Source organism: Nelumbo nucifera, chromosome 8 (genome assembly GCF_055504915.1).
Source record: "Nelumbo nucifera cultivar China Antique chromosome 8, China Antique-T2T, whole genome shotgun sequence".
Taxonomy (NCBI): Eukaryota; Viridiplantae; Streptophyta; class Magnoliopsida; order Proteales; family Nelumbonaceae; genus Nelumbo; species Nelumbo nucifera.
Genome location: NC_142656.1, coordinates 49,611,513 through 49,633,477, shown reverse-complemented (window position 1 = coordinate 49,633,477; position 21,965 = coordinate 49,611,513). Strand labels below are relative to the sequence as shown.

The 21,965-nt window shown below is 39.0% G+C and overlaps 1 protein-coding gene across 7 annotated transcripts in view; it reads left to right on the top strand.

The window, feature by feature from the left end:
- Positions 1 to 78: 78 nt before the first annotated feature.
- The window catches only part of LOC104611708 (LOW protein: PPR containing protein), a 41,845-nt gene continuing 19,958 nt past the window's right edge, over positions 79 to 21,965 (top strand). For 3 of the 7 annotated variants that reach the window (XR_016079519.1, XR_016079522.1, XM_010278883.3), the window contains exons 1-2: positions 81 to 472; positions 5,492 to 6,587. Coding sequence is in view for 3 of the 7 variants with exons in the window: in XM_010278883.3 (XP_010277185.1) it covers positions 137 to 472; positions 5,492 to 6,587 (1,432 nt within the window). In the remaining 4 variants the exon portion in view is untranslated. Of the gene's footprint in view, positions 473 to 5,491; positions 6,588 to 18,821; positions 20,582 to 21,965 lie in introns of those variants that run through there. The other 4 variants (XR_016079520.1, XR_016079521.1, XM_010278885.3 and 1 more) reach the window with 3 other exon arrangements.

Here is a 21,965-nt window from a genome sequence, read left to right as displayed (position 1 = left end):
GACCTGTAATCAATCATGGCCGGGCGATGGATTGAACGGTCCGACCGGACGAGTCAAAACGAGTTAAAAAACATTTGCTTCAGACATGAGATAAGCCGGTTTGGCTTATGTCGCTTGGTTTCTAGCTTTCTGTGCAATGGAGCTCCAGTTCCCTGACGTTTCTCAACTACGCTTCTCGTCGTCATGCTCCTTCCTCACGTTCTTTGTCTCCTCTGATACACCCCGTAGACCAGCAAAGAAAGCAAAACCTCCATTTTTATTGGTAAATTCGGAAAAAAGGAATTCTGATGCTTTGAAAGGACTTCAGAAGGAAGCAAATAAAGATCTCTCTCGGATACTGAGGACCGAGGCTGCTGTTAAGGGCATTGAAAAGAAGGCGAATTCGAAGACGGCGAGGAACCTGTGGCCAAAAGCGGTTTTAGAAGCTTTGGACGATGCAATACGCAACAATCAGTGGGAATCTGCTCTCAAGGTTGGTGTTGTCCTTTCTCTTCACCCATTCGCTTTCAAAATTGCAGATTCTTTTATTCCTTATGGGGTTTCGGAGTTCATTTTATGTAATATTGTGATCCGTGAGATATGGGTTGTCTTTTTTTCCTCAAATGTTCGAACAACCTGCTGTTTTTCCATGGTATTTTACATGACTATATTCTGGTGATGGTGTAATTCTACGCTATTGTGGTTTCACACTTCACTTGCTGAAGTACGGGTACCTTTTGTAGAATTAAGTCATTACCTACATCGTACTGTAAAGAAGTGTAATCTGTGGCTGATGGTGATAGAGGAATTGAAACACATATGTGTTGGTCTTCACCACTGTAACATCAAAGTGTGAACTACCAGTATTGAGACTTGGTTCCCAGTTTCTATAAGTTGTGAGAATCAAACCCTCCTCCTGTGCATCATCAACATAGACAGTGGAAACATTATTAGTACAAGAGTAGGGTAAAGTTTTATTGTTAAAAACCACATATTGATTGCAGCAAAAAAAAAAAAAAAACACATATTGAGAAGTATAGACATATCTCGTTTCTGGTACAAGCACTTATTACTCTTTTTTTTTTTAAACTGTATGGTAAAGTATTTTATTAAAATCAGAAGGCCAAAATACAATAAAGCCCCTGTACAATGAGAGATTGAACAGAGGATGGAGAGTAGTGTAACCCAAGAATACACAAGGTAAAGACCTTGGAGAGAACATATTATAATTCTGATCTTGTACATAAGAGCAGCATCTCCACCTTAACATATGCATTGATGAACAATGTGGATCTTTACCTTTAATAGTTTGAGCGGCTTTTACATTTTCAGCACTGGAGATAGAAGTCCATTAACTGAAAATACTTCTGTTTAGGTGAGATATGATTCCATTATACTGTTGAACGTGAACCGCTGTTGAATAGCATGGCCAATCCCAACTCTGCTATGTTTATCAGGGAAAAGAAATGCTATAATGTTTCATTTCCCCTGTATCATTTGTTTCTTGAGTCAGAAGACAAGACAATTGTTGTATGATTCCATTGTCATCCAGTATTGTAAGAATTCAGTTTTCTTAACACATACTTCCATCACATTGGAATATTTTGATATTTGCTTTATATTAAGTATCAATAGCTCTTTTGAATATTTAATGAAAATATCAAATAATTTTGATTTCTCTTTCATTTTTTAATAGTCATTTTGCTTTCTTTTTCATAGGACAGATCTAGGTGAAGTGACTAAAGTCATCAACAAAAGAGACACAATGTTTTCAAATTTTGCACTAACAAATGGGAGTAGAGCCCCAAAGATCACAATAGACTTTATAAAATGGAATGTTTAACTGAAATACTGAATACTTTCAAAAATAAAAGGCAATAACTTTCCTAATTGATAACTAGAACACACTGTTTGTTTCTTGTTCCAAGAAAACTAAAGCAGTTCAACCACTCAAAAAACCATCTTCTGATGAGGACAACCAAGCTGCTGATGCCATAAATCCTATGTAGTCTTTCTAGATTGGTTTGAAAATAAAGCTTGAAAAGAGTAAATGCTTCTATCTCCAGTGTATGTGCGCAGAATGCCCCCAATTTCTGCTCCTTCCAATAATGCCATGAAAAGAAAACACAAATATGCAAATCTTATCCCCTGTTAATTATCCAAAAGACAATAAATTCTTTTGCAAGTTAGGTACTAATAAAACATTAATAAATCAATGTCTCCAGCTTTATTTTTTTGAAGCATCTCCCATTGAGTAATATGCAAAGTACCACTATCACTAATCATGATTTTATCACTACCATTATAAGGCTGAAGGCTATGAAAACTATCTGCAATGTTAGCCATCTGAATAGTATTACAATGATGAAATTAGATTGATAAAAATGGGGTTAGGTAACAGAATCTAGATGGACAAGAAGGAATCTTAGCATGCTGTTGTATATAGCTCATTCTTTATTTCACAATTAATAATGAGGTTGACAGTTGAAAAACAATAACATATCTACTAAAATAAGAGAAATCTTCTCCCTTTTTGGAAGTGTGTTTAATGCAACTATAGAAATCAAGAGCAATATGTCCCTTCTTCTTATGTATTTGACAAACACCCCTTAAATTTCTAGTCCCTGTTAGGCCCTATCCTTGTTCTGTTTACATAGTCCCATCTTGGGCGGTTAGGCCTCAACTGAGCTGGCTCCTGGTTTCTCCTTGCTTAGCTAGCCTATGCCAAGCTGTTGGTTGATCTTGGAGTCCATCTATAAATTATACTCCTCTCTTCCACCAGCTTTCAATCTCCCTCAGTATGAGTTTGTACTTCCATGAACCTGTTTCATTTCTTATGATTTTAATTCCATTGCTCTGTTGTCCTGATCGACTTTGTCAATTTTGATTTTGCATTTGCTGCCACTGACAAATTTGGTCACTCATTGTTTGATTGCATTTCTCCTACTTGTAGAAAACCACAACCTTGAGAGGAGAAATTCTGGTTTCTACCAACTTTAAACTGACAATTTTGATTCTGACCTGATTGATAGACCAATTCATAATTTTGTTTTTCCCTTGTCACCAGCCAACAAAAGCTTGTTCATTACTAACCTGTTCTGTTGATCTAACAGAACTTTGAAAACAAAGTATCTGAATGAAGGAGGTAATGACATTTAAAGAATAAAGGAACCAATTAGTAGTAAGAGAAGGATCAAATTGAGAAAAGACTTTGCAATGTGTTGAAAAGCTCTGATACCATAAAAACTTTAGAGATCTGATACACAAATTGGTTCTTACTCTTGCAAAACTGTAAGTGTTTGTATGTCAACATCATCATCTAAGCCTTATCCCAACTATATGGAGTTGACTGCATGAGTCCTGTTTTGCCATTCTGTTCTGTCCAGTGTCATATCCATCGTTAAATTAAATAATTTCTTATTACTTCCACCCAAGTCCTTTTCAGTCTGCTCCTAGATCATCTAGTCCCTTCAACTTGTAACAGATCACTTTTCCTAGCAGGTGCTGTACGTGGTCTTCTATGCATGTGACAAAACCATCTCAATCTACTTTCATTATCACCTACTGGAGCTTTTCCTTCATATGACTTCATTTCTAACCCCATCATCATAATCATTTTTTATCTATGTCATCATCATTATCATCATCCAAGTCTTACCCTAACCACATGAGGTCAGCAACATGAATCCTGTTTTGCCATTCCATTCTCTTTAATGCCATATCTATTGTTAAATTGTGGGCACTTGAATCAATTTTAACTACTTCAACCCAAGTCCTTTCTGGTCTACCCCTAGCCCCTTCAACTTGCAACAGATTGTTTCTAACCCTGTCCTTTCTAGTTTTACCACTCATCCATCTGGAATTTGCCTTTCTGCCAGACTCATCTTTTGGACATGCTGTTTCATAACTGTCCAACACTCTGCTCCATACAACATAAGATTAAATTAATTTGTATGATTATTTTGGACAGTTGTTTTCTAATTACAATAGGCAAACAAGTAAAGATAAAGAGGAAAGGAATAAGAAGTTTACATTTCTGTTAACACTTGCTTGAGGCCAACATTTCTTTAGGGTCCAATGTTTTTCTAGAGTGTTTTGTTTGACTAATTTCTTTGAATTGGCAAGAATACCAGATCCATTGGATTCAGTTCCTTACAACTGTCTTGTTATTCTGAAGTCTGAATTCAATGTTTCTGTGAATTCACATGCCCAACCATGTTACACACATGCTTGGAAACAACCTTGGTGAATGGATAGGTTGCTCCGATTGCGACATGGATGATCAGAGTTCAAATCTTAGAAAGAGCCTCTCTGTGTATCTACAGGGGTAAGGCTGCATGCATCGATGTTCTTACACCAGAATTCAAATCCTGCCACATTGGCAGGAGCCTTGTGCACTGGGTTGCCTTCTTTTTAACCATGTTACACACAATCTTATTTTTCCTGAATATGTTCCTACAGCAATTTTCTTTCTTCTTCTTGTTTTCTTTTCTTTTTTTTTTTTGAGAAAAAGCATATTATATTGATTTTGTAAACTGAGATGCAGTACATGGGGTGAAGCTTCTCCATGAAAGATCTGTGAAAGGATAATTACAAAAGAAAATGCATCAGTTGAAAGATTTCATGTTTTTTCCGAAGAGAACTTTTTCTAACATGTTTTTGTATTACTTCATTTATTTGAGAGGATTTGCCATAAAAAACTCTACTACTCCGCTCCATCCAAATAGACCAAAAAACATCTGTGAACATACTCCAAATGAATTTTCCATTACTAGAGAGGCCATCAGTGCAGCATCCGCCAAGGAAACTCACTGGGAAAAACCCAGCTTGGACAAGCTAACCAAGAGATGATTCTAAATATGCCTGCTCACTAGGCAGTGCAAGAAAAGTGGTCTGCATCTTCCAGTGTAGCATTGCATGAAGAGCAGTTAGGGGTGGAGATTGGAATACCTCTCTTTGTTAACTTATCTTTGGTGAGGCATTTCCTATGGGCTGCTGTCCAGACTAGGAAAGCAACTTTAAAAGGCACTTTCCATGCCTAAACTACCTTGTGAGGGAAGGTGGGTCTGCCCATACTTGGGTGCTGCATCATAGATTTGACCAATGAATACATTCCTTTTCTGTCCATGGCTGAATCCAATTTGCTTACTTTTCTTCTTCTTTCTTTCCTTTATTAACTTTATTGTTTGCATACTAAAATAGCATGGTTTTTATGCAGAATTGTTAACAGATTATTGGTGACCTTTACTATTATATAATTCAAATATTCAATTATAAAATGATTCTTATTTTATGGAAGTTTAAGAATGTAACTGGAGTAATTTCTGTTTGAATTTGAGTTTTGTTGTATATGGTTCTATTGAGTTGTCATTTATGAATTGTAAAGCTAATTTTCCAGTAGCATAATGCTAGAAAATTTGTTTATTGTCCTGGCTTATAAATTAATTTTTTCAGAAAGGAACCCTTCATGTTTCCTGTTATCTCTGAAATTAAATATTTTTGATATGCACAGATTTTTGGGCTTCTTCGTAAGCAACATTGGTACCAACCAAGATGCCAAACTTACACAAAGCTATTAATGATGCTTGGGAAATGCAGACAACCAAAGCAGGCAAGCTTGTTGTTTGAGTTCATGCTGTCTGAAGGGCTCAAACCCACTGTTGACGTTTACACTTCACTTGTGAGTGCCTATGGCCTCAGCGGTCTCCTAGATGAGGCATTTCGTACTTTAGATGATATGAAGTCTGTCTCTGATTGCAAACCAGATGTGTACACATATTCAATCCTCATCAAGTGTTGCACTAAACTTCATCGTTTTGATCTAATAGATCATATTCTCACTGAGATGTCATATTTGGGAATTAGGTGTTGCACTGTTACCTATAATACCATAATTGATGGATATGGTAAGGCCGAGATGTTTGAACTGATGGAGAGCTCACTGATGGACATGATTGAGAATAGTGAATGCCTGCCTGATATTTACACTCTAAACTCTTTCATCTGGGCATATGGAAATGCTGGACAGATTGAGAAGATGGAGGAGTGGTATGATGAGTTCCAACATATGGGGATTACACCAGACATAAAGACATTTAATATCCTAATCAGATCATATGGAAAAGCAGGCATGTATGAGAAAATGGGGATGGTTTTGGAGTTTATGAGGAAAAGATTCTTTTCTCCTACTATTGTTACTTTCAACATAGTTATTGAGATGTTTGGAAAAGGGGGAAATATCAAACAGATGGAGCACTTCTTTCAAGTAATGAAGCACCAAGGTTTGAAGCCTAATTCTATTACTTACTGTTCTCTTATTAGTGGGTATACTAAAGCTGGTCTAATAAAGAGGGTTGATTCAATCATGAGGCAAGTAGAAAATTCTGATGTAGTTCTGGATACTCCATTCTTTAACTGTGCCATCAATGCCTATGGCCAGTCTGGGGATGTAAAGAAGATGGAGGAAATCTTCTTGACGATGAAGGAGAGGAAATGCAAACCTGATAGCATTACTTTCGCTACCATGATTGAAGTGTACAATGCCCATGGCAAGGCTAAGGCCTCTCAAAAATTGGAGATGCAATTATATGATAGGAATAAAAATTCAGGTATATCATTTGTTTGCTTTCACCCATTTTTGTGCAAGATTACAAAGATCTCTCTGACAACTTATGTGTATTAGGTCTAATTAGGTTAAATTTCTTACTTTCATCAATGTGTCTACTGTTGGATCAGGTATAGTATTTTCAATATTCTATGAGGTAATTATGTTTATATAGGAACTGTCTCTTTTTGGATTAATAACGAAAGATATTCAAAAAAGGGGGTACCAAAATAAAGAATGAAAACAACATGACCATGAAGTCTGCTACAATAAGATACCAAAGATCAAAAAGTTTTCAAGAATAATTTGAAGAAAACATAGAAAAGATGATTTACAAGATGTAAGACAACCAAGCAACACAACTGAAAAGTAGCTTAGAATGCAATATGACTTGTAATCTAGTGCAAGTAGTTTTATATTTACAGTAGAAGTTCAGGACTGTTATCAGTCTTGAACCCTAACGGATTTCAGGATCGAAAATAAGAAGAAAGGTAAGAGGAAAAAAGAGGAAAAGGGAGGAGAAGCAATAGAACACAAGAGTTGAAAGGAGGAGCAGAAGCTTAATGTTCTGCCGTCGCCACTTTAAATAATATTTATAGGTTATGCTCATTACATGGAAAGGACAGATTTGCCCTTAGTCTTTACATAACAAATAGAGCAAAAAATAAGACTGAAATAAATAACAACTGAAACAACTAAATGACCAATAGCTAACCCTAGGCAGACTAGAACATCTTCTACCCTACGAACACAGTGGGACCGTAGCTGTGGGGCCCACATCAGTGTTCTCTACACTCCCCCTCAAGTTGGGAATAAATGTTTGTCATTCCCAACTTGGATAGATCTGCTTCTAGCTTCTTTCGTGGTACAGCTTTGGTGAGGATATCTGCCAGTTGCATGTTGGAGGTGATGTATGGGAGACACACTTCTTGTGATGAGACCCTCTCTCGTACAAAGTGTCGATCAACTTCAATATGTTTAGTCCTGTCATGCTGCACTGGGCTGTGTGCTATATTAATAGCCGCTTGATTATCACAATACAGCATCAGGGGCTTCTCATACTCAATACCAACTCCCCAAGTAGTGATCTTAGCCAAAGAATTTCAGCCACTCCATTAGCCATTGACCTGTACTCAGCTTCAGCACTGGATCGGGAGACAACACTCTGTTTCTTACTCCTCCAAGAGACCAGGTTACCTCCCACAAGAGCACAATATCCAGTGGTAGACCTTCTGTCATCAACACTCCCAGCCCAATCGGCATCCGTATAAACTTCCACCTTCATGTGGTCATTGTTCTTGAACAGTATACCTCTACCCGGGCATCTCTTCAAGTATGCTAGTATTCTTTCTGGCCGGGTGAGGCATAGATATAGGAGCTTTCCCACTAACCGCTGGAACATAACTTTGTCTTCAAGCAGCTCCCCACTCTCTGCACTAATCCTGTGGTTCTGTTTAATGGGTGTATCTGCAGGTTTGACACCCAGCTTTCCAGTTTCAGCCAAGAGATCTAAAACATATTTCCTCTGAGAGACTCAATACCCAAAAAATACCATAGTGTACCCAGATCTTTCACCTCAAACTCTTGATGAAGGAGCTGTTTGAGGGACTCAATCTCATGGTTGTCATTTCCTATCACCACAATATCATCAACATATACTGCAAGTAGTGTCAGTGACGACTCCACCCTCTTGATGAACAGTGTATGATCTGATTGGGCCTGTACATAACCGAACTTCCCAAGGGCTAGTCTGAATCTGTCGAACCAAGCTCTAGGTGACTGCTTCAAACCATACAATGCCTTATTAAGCCGGCAGACCTTCTTACCTGTCTCTATATCATAGAATCCAGGAGGCAACTGCATGTAAACCTCTTCCTGCAAGTCCCCATTCAAGAAGGCATTCTTAACATCCATTTGGTACAAAGGCCAAGTGTAGCTTGCTGCAAGAGATAATAGAACCCGAATGGTGGTCATCTTGGCTACCGGGGCAAATGTCTCCAAGTAATCTATACCATAAGTCTGTGTGAACCCTTTTGCAACTAGCCGAGCTTTGTACCTCTCAATGGAACCATCCGCATTGTGCTTCACAGTAAATACCCACCTGCATCCAACTGGTTTCTTTCCTTTGGGCAAGTCAACTAGCTCCCAGGTATTATTTTTCAATAGGGCATCCATTTCAACTTGCATTGCACCTCTCCACTCCGGGACTGATAGGGATTCCTGCACTGTTCTCGGAATAGGGACATCAACAACGGAGGTGAGATAGGACCTGTAGGAGGGAGATAGGCGATCATAGGACAAAAACTAGGAGATGCAGTGGGCTGTAGATGTGGTGCAATGCCGTTTTCCTTTACGGAGGGCAATGGGAAAGTCAAGGTCATCTGCAGGGGGTGAGGTAGCAACAATGGAAGGAGTCTCTGTGGGCCCTGGGACTGTAATATCTGGACTTGGAGCCGCAAAAGAGGTTGGAGCTGGCCGGGACTACTGATGACCGGGATCAACCTGCCTGCATCGCCTGTGATAGACTCTCAACTCCCGATCCCTCTGACCACCCTCACTACTGCAGCCCTCATCACCAACTGGAATAGGTAAGGGAACAGCCCCAAAAGTATTAACCCTGTCCTCACTGCACTCCCCCTGAAGAAAAGGACCCAAATCTCCACGACCCAAATCTCCACGCTCACTACTCTCCCCCTGAGGAGAGACCCGAGAATAATAGGGTGTCTCCTCAAAGAAAGTGACATCCATGGATACAAACTTCTTCCCTGAGACAGGATCATAACAACAATAACCCTTTTGAGTTTGTGCATAACCAAGAAAGATGCATTTGGAGGCCTTGGGTTCAAACTTGGAGTGATGGGGACCGAGAAGCTGAACAAAACAGGTACAACCAAATGTCTTGAGGGGAATAGTGAACAACTCCTCACTGGGGTATAGAAGGGAAAAAGGAGGTTTCATATCAAGAACCCGGGAAGGAATCCGATTAATAAGATATACCGCCGTAAGGATAGCATCACCCCAGAAGCGAATAGGGACATTGGAGGTAAACATAATACTTCTAGCCACCTCCAAGATGTGCCTATTCTTCCTTTCTGCAACCCCATTCTACTGAGGTGTATGAGGGCAAGTGCTCTGGTGGATAACCCATGATTAAGGAGGTACAATGCCAATGGCTTAGCAAAGTATTCCTTTGCATTATCAGATCTAACCACTTTGATCCTGGCATCAAACTGGGTTAGGATCATTTGGTGGAAGTTTTGGGTCAGGGCAGGCACCTCATCTTGTGAACGCATAAGATAAACCCAAGAAAACCGGGTGTGATCATCAACAAATAACAAAAAATACCTGTACCCACCCATAGAAGGAATGTGATATGGCCCTCAAACATCAGTATGCACAATATCAAAAGAACTATTACTCCTTTTATTACTCAATGAATAAGAGTTTCTACAATGTTTAGCAAACTCACAACTTTCACACTTCAACTGAGATGACTCAACAAACTCAAACAAAGTAGGAAACAGACTCTTCAAGGACCGAAAAGATAAATGACCCAATCGGTTATGCCAAAGCATAATCGGACTCACAACCTGAGAAACAAGTAGCTTCTTATCCACTGACTCTCCCCGACGAGAACTCTCCCCGAGCAGATAGATCCCATTCGTCTCACGGCCAGTCCCAATTACCTTCTTCGTCTCCAGGTCCTGAAAAACACATCGGTCAGGAAAGAGAGTCACTGAGCAGTTCAAATGTTTGGTAATACTACTAACGGAAAGGAGGTTAGTATCCAGTTTAGGAACATGCAAGATAGAGGACAAGGATATAGTATCCGACAGTTTGATGTCACCCTTGCCAGAAATAGGGACAAGAGAGCCATCAGCTATAGATACTTTAGCCCTTCCAAAGGACAAGTAATAAGTAGTAAACAAAGAGGGCAAGCTAGTCATATGGTCGGATGCACCTGAATCTATTACCCAACAAGGTTCAGTAGTACCTGGAGCGGAGGCATGGTAGGCTAAGGCTCGAGTACCTGAGTGTGCAAAGGCCGATGTGGCCGGGGCTGACGATGACTGCGGTAATTGAGCTGAACTGCCAACTTCCTTCTCCAATTGTATTAGAGCAGCCCGAACTGCAGCTAAGGTCTCTAATGGTGTGCCTCTTGTGCCAGAGGATGCTGAATCAGTAGTCATAGCCACATGAGCATTACCCTTTTTATTTCTCAACTTTGCCGGGACCAAATGGGGATGCAGCTTCCAACATGTTTCTTTTGTGTGTTTAGGTTTCTTGCAATGCTCACACACCACATCCCTTTTATCTTCTTTCTGTCCCTCTCTGTATCACCCTCTGTTTTGGGTTTGACAGTTACCAAGGCAGGTGTAAGCGGCTGAGGTTGCATCATGACTTTCTTCCTGGTCTCTTCACTATGCACTAAGGAGTATGCCTGAGAGAGGATCACACTATCTCTGGTCAAAATCTGCTGCCTCACAATATCATATTCTGAATTCAGTCCTGCCAGGAACTCAAACACTCTGTTTGTCTCGATGTGCTTTCTATGTATTTCAGCATCTTTGGGATTCTCCCACTCAAGAGTCTCTAAGTGATCAATCTCATGCCACAGGGACTTCAAGGTAGAGAAGTAGACCGACACCGGTTTCTCTCCTTGTTTAAGGGAATTCACCTCACATTTCAATTCATATGCTCTGGCAACATTAAGGGGTTGGGAGTAAGTCTCTTTCATCACATTCCATATCTCCTTGGCTGTCTTTGCCCATAAGTAATTTCGGCTGATATGGGGCTGCATAGAATTGAAGAGCCATGTCATAACCAAGTAGTTTTCTTGGATCCACTTGGTATACATAGGGTCTCCCTTGGAAGGTTCTGCCACATCTCCCAAGAGATACCCTACTTTGCCCCTTCCCCCAATAGCCATCATGGCTGATTGGGCCCATTCCAAATAGTTTGATCCATCAAACTTTACGGTTGTAATCTGAAAACCTGTCTCAGAACCACCACCATAACTGCTGTTCCCACAACTGCCTTCTGCCTGATTCTTAAACTCCATTTCGGTCAAGAACCAGAAGTCTCAAAATTAGGTTACTACAGTCAAAACCAGCACTAGGACTACCAACCACAATCACAAAAACAGTATAGAACCAATCTGTACTCACAGTAGATGTGCATGAAACATGTATAAAACTGATCTGAAATCAATAACCACACACAACAGCAACAGTCCGAACTGTTTTCACCCCTTTAGAAGTGTTCAAAACCCCAAGAGAAAACTGAAAAACAGTAATCTGATATGCTGAAGCCAATTTGAGGTTTTAATCAGTCCTAAAGGCCGTACACTCCAGACAGTACCGTACAGATAAGGTTTGTATTAGGGTTAATATGAAACCCTAAAACTGATCAATGTTGAGGAGAACTATTAGGGTTTGCCGCAGGGATAAGATCACAAGGTTCAGTCCAATACTAGGGTTTGCCGCAAGGATAAGACAAAACCCTAGAGAATAGAGAGATAAAACCCTAGAGTGGTTCAGCCACCCTTGCTGGATAGGTCCAACCTACCTTCTCTGATATTACTTATCTCAGAAAATAAAGGACTTACAATAGGATTCAGTTCGCTGCCTACCAAGGTTACCCGAACCCTAGCCTTCTCAGATTCTTCCTGATCACCAACTCGCTGCAACTGTGGCACTTCTTCAAACAGCTGCTAATCCTCTGGAGATCTCCAAGAACCAATCAACGAACTCTGCTATCTCAGCTTCCAGCCTTAGATGGTTCTCATGTGGTCGGCTGGACTAGACTCACATGAGAAACCCTAGCTCTGATACCAAGTAGAAGTTCAGGACTGTTATCAGTCTTGAACCCTAATGGATTTCAGGATCGAAAATAAGAAGAACACAAGAGTTGAAAGGAGGAGCAGAAGCTTAATGTTCTACCGCCGCCACTTTAAATAATATTTATAGGTTATGCTCATTACATGGAAAGGACAGATCTGCCCTTAGTCTTTACATAACAAATAGAGCAAAAAATAAGACTGAAATAAATAACAACTGAAACAACTAAATGACCAATAGCTAACCCTAGGCAGACTAGAACATCTTCTACCCTACGAACACAGTGGGACAATAGCTGTGGGGCCCACATCAGTGTTCTCTACATTTACTATTATAAGAATAACAACTTTATACAATTCTGCATCGCCCTTTAGTTTTTTTGTTCTTCATATTTCTTGGGTTTTATCCCTTTAACAACATACTTTGTTGAATGGACTGAAACGTAATTGTTTCATAGCTGAACCAGCTAGGGTTGATGGCCGAATTTCAAAAAAAAAAAAAAAACAGCCCAAAACCGAGAACCGTTTCTCAGAACTCGAAAATTAAATTTCCTTAGGATCGATATAACACTGTATTGGGCCAGATTTGAACACCAAAAATAATTTGAGCGTACCTGATATGGAGTCCACAATTTGCAGCTCCCAGGGTGGTAGTTCCATGCCCAAAACTCAGACCTAGATCGGCCTCCCAACTGAAGATGGCGCAGCTAGAACTTAAGGTCAATCCTACAACAATCCTTCAACTGATTTTGATCTCCAACGAGTTAGGATTAATGCAGCTGTGAGAACCACTTCAAATCTGATGTTTTTCTTCAAAAACACAGCAGAGAATGATGGAAGAACTGTCTCTTCCTTGGTTGGTTCAAACTAGGGTTTATGGGAAGCAAGAGAGAAGTGAGAGAGTGCAAAAGTGTCTAAAATAGTGTAGGTCGACCTCTCCCTCTTGTCTCTATATATAGCCCTCTTTCCTAATGTAATTAGGACTAATCTAAATCAGATTTGAGTTAGGTCTCTAATTACACTAATACTATGGAGGTCCAAACCTATATACATACCCATATTCAATCAACATCACATGACAACTTAGTTGTGATGTGACTAGTTTAATTAGTCTTACTATTGCAAGGCTCATAGGCCTGAATAATGTATGGTGTGGGACCCACAAAGGTCTCATATCAATCCATATTGGTTCAGCCCATGTCTGGAAACACATAGGCCAAATTTCATTGCACAAAGGTAGTGAACCCCTAAGCCAATCAAATTGGGCTTAATATGGGCTTAGGGGTGGATTTGAGCCAAGCCGAGCAGAATAGTATGAGGCTCGAGCTAGGCTCACCAAGGTTGTATAAGGCTCGAGCTCAAGCTCGGTTCGAGCTAGAACATTGAGCTCGATCTCGGCTCGAGTCAAAAACTCATAAGTTCGAGCTCGACTCAGCTTGAGCTCAATTTGAGGAAAAATATTTTATAAAAATAAAAAATTGTATATAAAAATATTTTTTTATTTGATATTTAAAAAAATAAGAATTATAATATTTTTATTATATATATTATTTTCTATAATTTTTTTTATATATATACATTCGAGCTCGGCTCGTTTACTAATCGAGTGTATATATATATATATATATATATATATATATATATATATATATATATATTCGAGCTCAGCTCGTCTATTAATCAAGCCTGTAAATTGGGCTCGAGCTCGACTCGAAGCTCAGTTAAAACCAAGCCGAGCCAAGCTCGAGCAGCTCGTGAAAAGCTCGATTCGGTGCCACCCCTATATGGGCCCAAAACTTAAGTCTAAGTGACCCTTGGTTTCAACCACCTTATGAAGCCCAAGTATAATGGATTGATATAAGATTAAGCCCATCAAGTTTCAGCCCTATAATGGTCTCTTGCCCTTAACCTCTCAACCCTAAATAATCAAAATACTACTCACAGAGAAGGACCTCTTCCCTGCAAAATGCGTTGTCACACTCTCTACTCAAATGGATTCCGAAATTAAAACCTTTTGCAAACATTTTTCATAAAATAAAATAATATAAATATAACAACATTTTGCAAGGAGATTTCAAAACAATTGAAATCCGTTTTTGATAGCTTTAGGTTTCCATCAAAGAGAGTGTAAACCCTAATATTCACTTTATCTGAAAAATGGGTTGATCCTATCACAATGATCACCCACTCAGGTAATATCTTAAACTGCTCCAACATTCCCTAGTCCAAGACCTAGTGCAATGCTATGATCAAGTTTGGGGTTAAGTGCAACCATCTATCTCTAAGGTCCAAGGCATAATTGAAAATTGGTCTATGTTTAGTGTTTCTTATAAACACCCACTGACTATACTTGAGGCTTAACCCCAATAACTGAGACAAGTTGCTCCACCATTTTGATAGTACATCAGTGTCAACTGTGTCAATTTATCCAATGGCTGAGAACTTTGTAAACAAAGACAAGTCTCATAGGTGTCCAATTTAAGGGGTAATTCACAAAAAACATATCAATCTGAACATAAAATAATTATGAACTGATTTTATTATTACATAAAACTCGGTGTACATTAATTTGATTGGAACTAAGGGCATACACTATCTAACATACTTGTGTTATATCCATATTGTTCAACATTGGCATGGTGGTAATTGGACATTGGATTGTAACCGATGGAATTTGGTAAACCTTTTATTTGGTGAGCTTGACTAAGCCTCTATAGCATCAGTTAATCACCAATCTGGTTTTGGCTATTTAAGCTAATTAGAATTTATTTCCTAGATATATTGGTCAAATGTATTTCTTTAAGAACGGCATGATTTTTTATATCCATGACTTAGTATATATATATATATACTAAGTGGAATTTGTAGATTCTTGAATCATTAATTGATTGACAAAGTTTCATATCTTATAGTTTTTTTTTTCAAGTTTTATTATCATAGAGAACTTTCATTTTCATTCTCTTTTTCATTTATAACACATTACTTCTTTAAAAAAATAGAAATTTTGGAATGATTCTAAAATCTTTGGGAATATTCAATGATGTTTCAACAAATGATAAAAAAAAAATCACATATAGATATGCATCAGTATTGCTTGCTTATAACTACTTAAAATTCAAAGCCTAAGAAGCCATCCCTCCTCATTTCTCTCTCATTTTTATTTAATAGAAACCCTTATTTCATATATAGAGTTTATATTTATTAAAAAAAGAATACTATGAGACAACGAACTTACAGCTAGAAGTTCTGAGTGAAGGGATGGGATATCCATCACATGGACGCCCAAATCTTGCGGAATGGATAGGGCGAATTTCAAAAAAAATTTCTCCCATCTTTGTAGGGAATCGAATTCCCTATTTCAGAAAACATATTTTCAATGATCAATCTTGAATCAAGAACCAAATCAGATCTGAACCAAAAGAAGTAGGAGGGAGGATATACCTGATACAGAGAATCAATATCTCCCAATGGAGGTGTTCACGCCCAAGGAAGGATCCAAAATCTGCTCCCACTGAAGATGGCGCAGTGCAGGATGGAGCAGAATCAACAATGTTCTTCCAAAAGAACTTGACCCTTCGCAAGAATCAACTAGATGGCTTGTGAGTACAGCTTCCACCAATCTTTTCCTCAAAAGATTGGAATCAAGATCAAATCTTGATTTCTCCCAAGAACTGGAGATCGAACTAAAGGCAATGGCGGCGGCAGGAAGGAGGCGACAGGAGAGAATCACAGGGTGCAGAAATCTCTCTTTCTGTGATTTTTCATAGCTCTGAAGAGAATCAAATCTGTGTTTCTTTCTTAGGCTGCCGCCCCCTTCTTTTGTTAACCTAAAAGATCAGCTCCTAATCCAATTAGGAGCTGCTTATCCAAATCATATTTGGATAAGATCTCTCTTTAGGTGATAGGGATAAACCCTTATCTTATCTACAGATTAGATTAGCTTTCTCCTAATCTCATTAGGAGGTTTCTAAATCTGAATCACATTCAGATCTGGACTCTCTGAGTGGGTAGGGTAAGACCCTAATCTATCTCAGAATTCGCCCCATATAATTGACTGATCAAATCAGCCCAGTTCGAAATGGGCTTAAGGCCCATTTAAGGTTATGTACTCAATTAGCCTTCCAAACTGCTGCCCAGTTGGGCTTCCTTGTATGGCGTGGGACCCAAACATTGATCTACACATCAGCCACATGGGTTCGGCTCAACCTTTGTTACAAGGCCTGGCCGAATACACTGTTATGGACAGTGCACCCCCTGAATCCCATCTTATGGGCTCTATGGGCCCAACACTTACCCTAAGTGGTCCCTGGGCCAAGCCACCTTGTAACACCCAGGGACTGTGGGCAGATGCAAGATTAACCCATCAGGTATTATTCTCAATGGTATTACACTTAACCTCTCATCCCATAATGATCATACACTGCCCGACAAGAGAGGACCTCTCCCTCGGCTGCAAGGAACAGTGTTGCACTCTCTACTTATATGGATCCCGGGAATTAAAACCTTTTGCAAACATTTTAGAAACCATAATATATACTTTTATATCTCATATAAAATATACTTTGCAGAAACAAATCTCAACGATTGAAATCGGCTGCCGGCAGTCTTGGTTTCCATCAGAGAGAGTGCATCCCCGATCATTACCTTTGTCCGACAAAGGGGCTGATCCTTTCACTATGATCACCCACTCAGATGAATTCTCGGATTGTCCCAACATACCTAGGTTTTGACCCTCGTTAAGGATCTCACTGATTGGTACATCAAAGACAGCCCAATCCGACATCTAGTGTAGTATCATAATCGAGTCTAGGGGTTAGGTGTAACTTTCTAGTTTTGCCCATCTATCTCCAAGGTCCAGGGCAATACTGGAAATCTGGTCCGGTTCAAAGGTTCTATTAATCCTACACTGTATGTGCCTAGGGTCTCACCCTGGTAGCTGAGACAGGCCACCCCAACCGACTTGGTGACACTACAGTGTCAGTCTTGTCAGGATAGGTCTCCCCAAACCGATCCACTGGCTGTGAACATTCTAAACTAACACGAGTCTCATTAAGTGTCCAGTTTAAGGGTATTACACAGAAACATACTAAGGGAACATGAATCAAATATGTACTTTTATTCATTTACAATAAATTCATAAAATACATCATTCTTGATTGAAGCTAAGGGCATACGAAACTGTCTAACACTGAGATGGTAATTCATAAAAAAAAAGGTTCTGAGATGGTAATAAGCTAGAAGTTAGGGTTTTACTTTTAGATTAGCTTAACATATGTCGAGGTACATTGTAACTTAGATTGTATTTTAATCCTATTTTTATTTGCAAATAATGATGGTTATAAAACTAAAATAGATGATAGAGGGAAAATGGCAAAAAAAAAAGGGCATAAACCTATGCATTTGTCCATAAAATAAATTGAGTTCAGGTTGGTTCAGGCTGTTAGAGGCCTCAAACCTATCAAACACAACTCTAAATTCAGTTGTCTTTGTTCAACACTAATCCAATATTCAACCCGAGGCAGCTCAACCCAAGATGCTCACTAATGACTAGAGTATATGATGATGACAACTTGATAAGTGAAGATCATGCACAGCCTTATTTTTGCTCCTTAAATTAAGGACACAAACATCCTTCAAGCGTTGTTTTAAAAGGCTTAAGCCTTGAGGTGTGAGGCTTACGCCTTGAGGCGAGGTACACAGATTTTGCCTCAAGGATTAAGCCTCATAACTATGATGTGAGGCTTAAGCCTTTGTCAGAATAAGGCGTAAGCCTCAAGCCTCAAGGTGTAAGGCATAGCTTGAGGCATAAAAAGGCGTAAGACTCAAGTATCAATGATTATTTAGTGGTTTAATGCAAAAAAAAATATATATTACGCATTTTTATAGTTCAAAGTACATGGAAGAAGCACATAAATAATTATGTGCCAAATAAGTAAAAAGAGTAAAAATGAAAAACCAATAGGAAAAAACAGGCCAATCAAGTTCTTAGTTTCTCTTGGATATATCAAGTGAGAATTTTTTCTTATTATTTCTAAATTTAACATCTCATTTCTTTTCCTAATGGATTTGTTTTCTTTTTATTGATTTTTTTGCATAGATCAAATTAACTAAGTTGTTTTCTTTCTTCTAAACTATTAAATGACCATAAATCTAATATCCAATCATATATGGATTATTCTACTGATAAAAAAGTCATATGGATTATTCTTCATATGTTTCCTTTTCTTCTAAATTAGCCATTTGAATTATTTGAGAACTTTGCATTTTGAAACATGAAATGTAGAATGTTTATAATTGTTAGTTGATTAGTTATTATTTTATTTAATTCTTAAGCGCTGAACTAATATCTCCTTCCTACTACTCCTTTCTTGCCTCTATTTCTTCCCATGTGATACTCAGGTCTATACCGGAAGCATTATCTCAAGCTGAATGGAGGGATGCTATGATGGCCGAACTAGATGCATTGTACAAGAATCATACCTGGGATATTGTTGACTTGCCGAAGGGGAAGAAACCAGTGGGTTGTAAATGAGTGTTTACCATTAAATATCACTCTGATTGCTCTGTTGAGAGGTTTAAGGCTCAGTTGGTTGCTAATGGCTACACTCAAATGTATGGCATTGACTATTTTGAGACATTTGCTCCTGTAACTAAGATGATCTCAGTAAGGGCTTTACTATCTCTAGCTGCTACTTTTGACTGGCCTCTACACCAGTTTGATGTTAAAAATGCCTTCTTGAATGGAGACCTACATGAAGAGGTCTATATGTCTCTACCTCCAGGAGTGTATGGGAAGGAAATGAAAGGCAAGGTGTGTAAACTACACAAATCTATTTATGGTTTCAAACAGTCTCCTCGGGCTTGGTTTGAGAGATTTCGGGCTACTCTTGTCTCCTTTGGCTACACTCAAACTCAATCTGATCATGCACTGTTCTTGAAGAGAAATAACTCTCTGGTGACCTTGATTTTTATGTTGATGATATTGTGGTCACGGGTAATGACACTGAAGAGGTTAGTAAACTAAAAGGATTTAAAATCAATGATTTGGGAGATCTTCGGTATTTCTTGGGCATTGAAGTTGCTCGATCTGAGGATAGTATCTTCATCTCTCAGCGTAAATATGTCCTTGATCTCCTTGCTGAAATTGGTAAACTTGGAGCTAAACCCATCTCCATTCCTATTGATCTTAATCATAAGCTTTCTGCTATAGATGGTGAGCTTTTGTCTGATAAGTGAGTGTTTCAGAGACTGCTTGGGAAGTTGTTATACTTTTGCATGACTCAGCCAAATATTTCCTATGCAGTAAGTGTTGTCAGTTAATTTATGCATTCTCCCAGAGATACTCATTTAGCTATTGCAAAAAGGGTTCTGTGCTACTTGAAAGGTACCTCAGGGAAAAGTCTTCTATTTGATAAACATGATCACATGAAGCTGGAAGCTTTTACTGATGCCGATTGGGCAGGATGTATTGATGATAGAAAATCCACCTCTGGTTATTGTGCTCTGGTTGCCAGGAATATTGTGTCATGGAGAAGTAAGAAACAATCTGTAATAGCTAGTTCCTCAACTGAAGCAGAATACAGGGCAATGGCACATGGTGTGTCAGAATTACTGTGGCTATGTTCCCTTCGAGAAGAATTGGGGGTAGACTATGAGAAACCAATGATGTTCTATTGTGACAACCAAGCTGCTATCAACATTGCACATAATCCTGTTCAACATGACAGAACTAAGCACATTGAGGTTGATAGGCATGTTATAAGGGAAAGAGTTTCCTCAGGAGAAGTTTGTTTACCATTCATCACATCAGAAGAGCAAATGACTGATATCTTGACCAAGGGAGTTCCAAGAGGGAAAATGACACACTATATAAGCAAGCTGGGCATGATTGACATCTATGCTCAGCTTAAGGGGGAGTGTAAAGAGACTAGGCCGAATGGGCCCTAACGTCCTCTCTTGTAATATCTTTTATTTTATTGTTGATGAGCCACACTTAATGGGCCTGTTATTTATTCTTGTTTTATTCTCTTTATGTAACTGCCAAGCTGGCCGCCCACTTAAGGGCATTCTTGTCATCGTCTAATTTTTAGATCTTAATAAAATAGGGTTAAAGGAGAATGGAGATTAATTTTGACTCCTCTTACCTCCTCTTTTCACCATCTTCTTCTCTTGTATAGTTGTTCAGACCTTTTCTTTACTTCTTCTAATCCCTAAATTTGTTCTTGATATTTAAGGACTGATTTACATCTCCAGAAAAGTTGGATTCTTTGTTTTTTATCTGATCTTGGGCGCCTAGGTATTGTTAGCTTTCTTTTGATTTTTTGAAGATGGCGGTTTGGTTTTTGAAATTTTCTAGGCCTCCCGGAGTGATCGATTCACTTTTCTCTCTATTGGGAGGCCTGGGGAGGAGAGAGATTTCCCTCCAGCTAGGGTTTTCTTCTTCTGGAAGGGTTGGTTTCTATGTGTGTGGTATTAAATTATTTTTTGAAGGTCTCCAATCTATTTTTTTTCTTACTGTTGAACTGTTTGAAGTAAAATGGAGAGTTGGAATACTGAGATGAAATCTACTGGTATTGTGGGACTGTATGTTTGAGGTAGTAGTGATATTTTTGGGTCTATGATCATTACTACAGTAAAACTTGATGGTACAAATTATTTGGAGTGGGCACAATTAGCTAAGATGGCTATTGGTGCCCGTGGAAAATTAGGGTATCTCATTGGGGAAGAGAAGAAACCTGATGCAGACTCTTCCCGATGGGTCTAAGAGAATTACATGGTAATGTCTTGGCTGTGTAATTCTATGTTACCTCATATTTCAAAAAAATTTCTATGGGCTAATACTGCTAAGGAGATTTGGGATGGAGTGACTGAAACCTACTCTTAGAAGCAAAATGAAGCCAGGACCTATCAGTTAAGAAATCAGGTGATAAGTATGAAACAGGGAGAAAAACCTCTTGCTGTGTATTTCTCCATGCTGAAAACCTTATGACAGGAAATAGATCACTTAGAAACTATGGTATGGGGAAGTGTAAATGATGCAACAACTTATCATAAACTGGTAAAGAGGAATAGGGTTTTTGAGTTCTTGGCAGGGCTGAACCCTGAATTTGACATTGCTAGGTAGAAGATTCTTTCTAGGGAGGGTGTGACACTCTCTCAGGCCTATGTTTTTGTCTCTAGAGAGGAGAGTAGGAGGAATGTAATGCTGAGACAGCCTGGGATTGACCAGTTGGCTATGGTTGGTACAACAAAACCTAAGCCAAATGGAGATAGGGGGAGTAGTGAGACTAGAAGGGAAGATAAGGACTTGGTGTGTGATTATTGCAAGAAGCCTAAGCATCTACAAGAGACTCTTCAGCCCCTCTCTCCCGAACTGATTGGGAATCCATTGTAGTAGCAACAGTGAGAACAGAATTGGAGAGGTTTGGAATCAATTGCTTGGGACATCAGGGCCATCATGTTAGCAGCAGTGGGAAAAGACATTGCTTGGGACATCTTTCTTTTAGTTCTTTGAAATGTCTTTTCCCAAAATTGTTTAAGTTT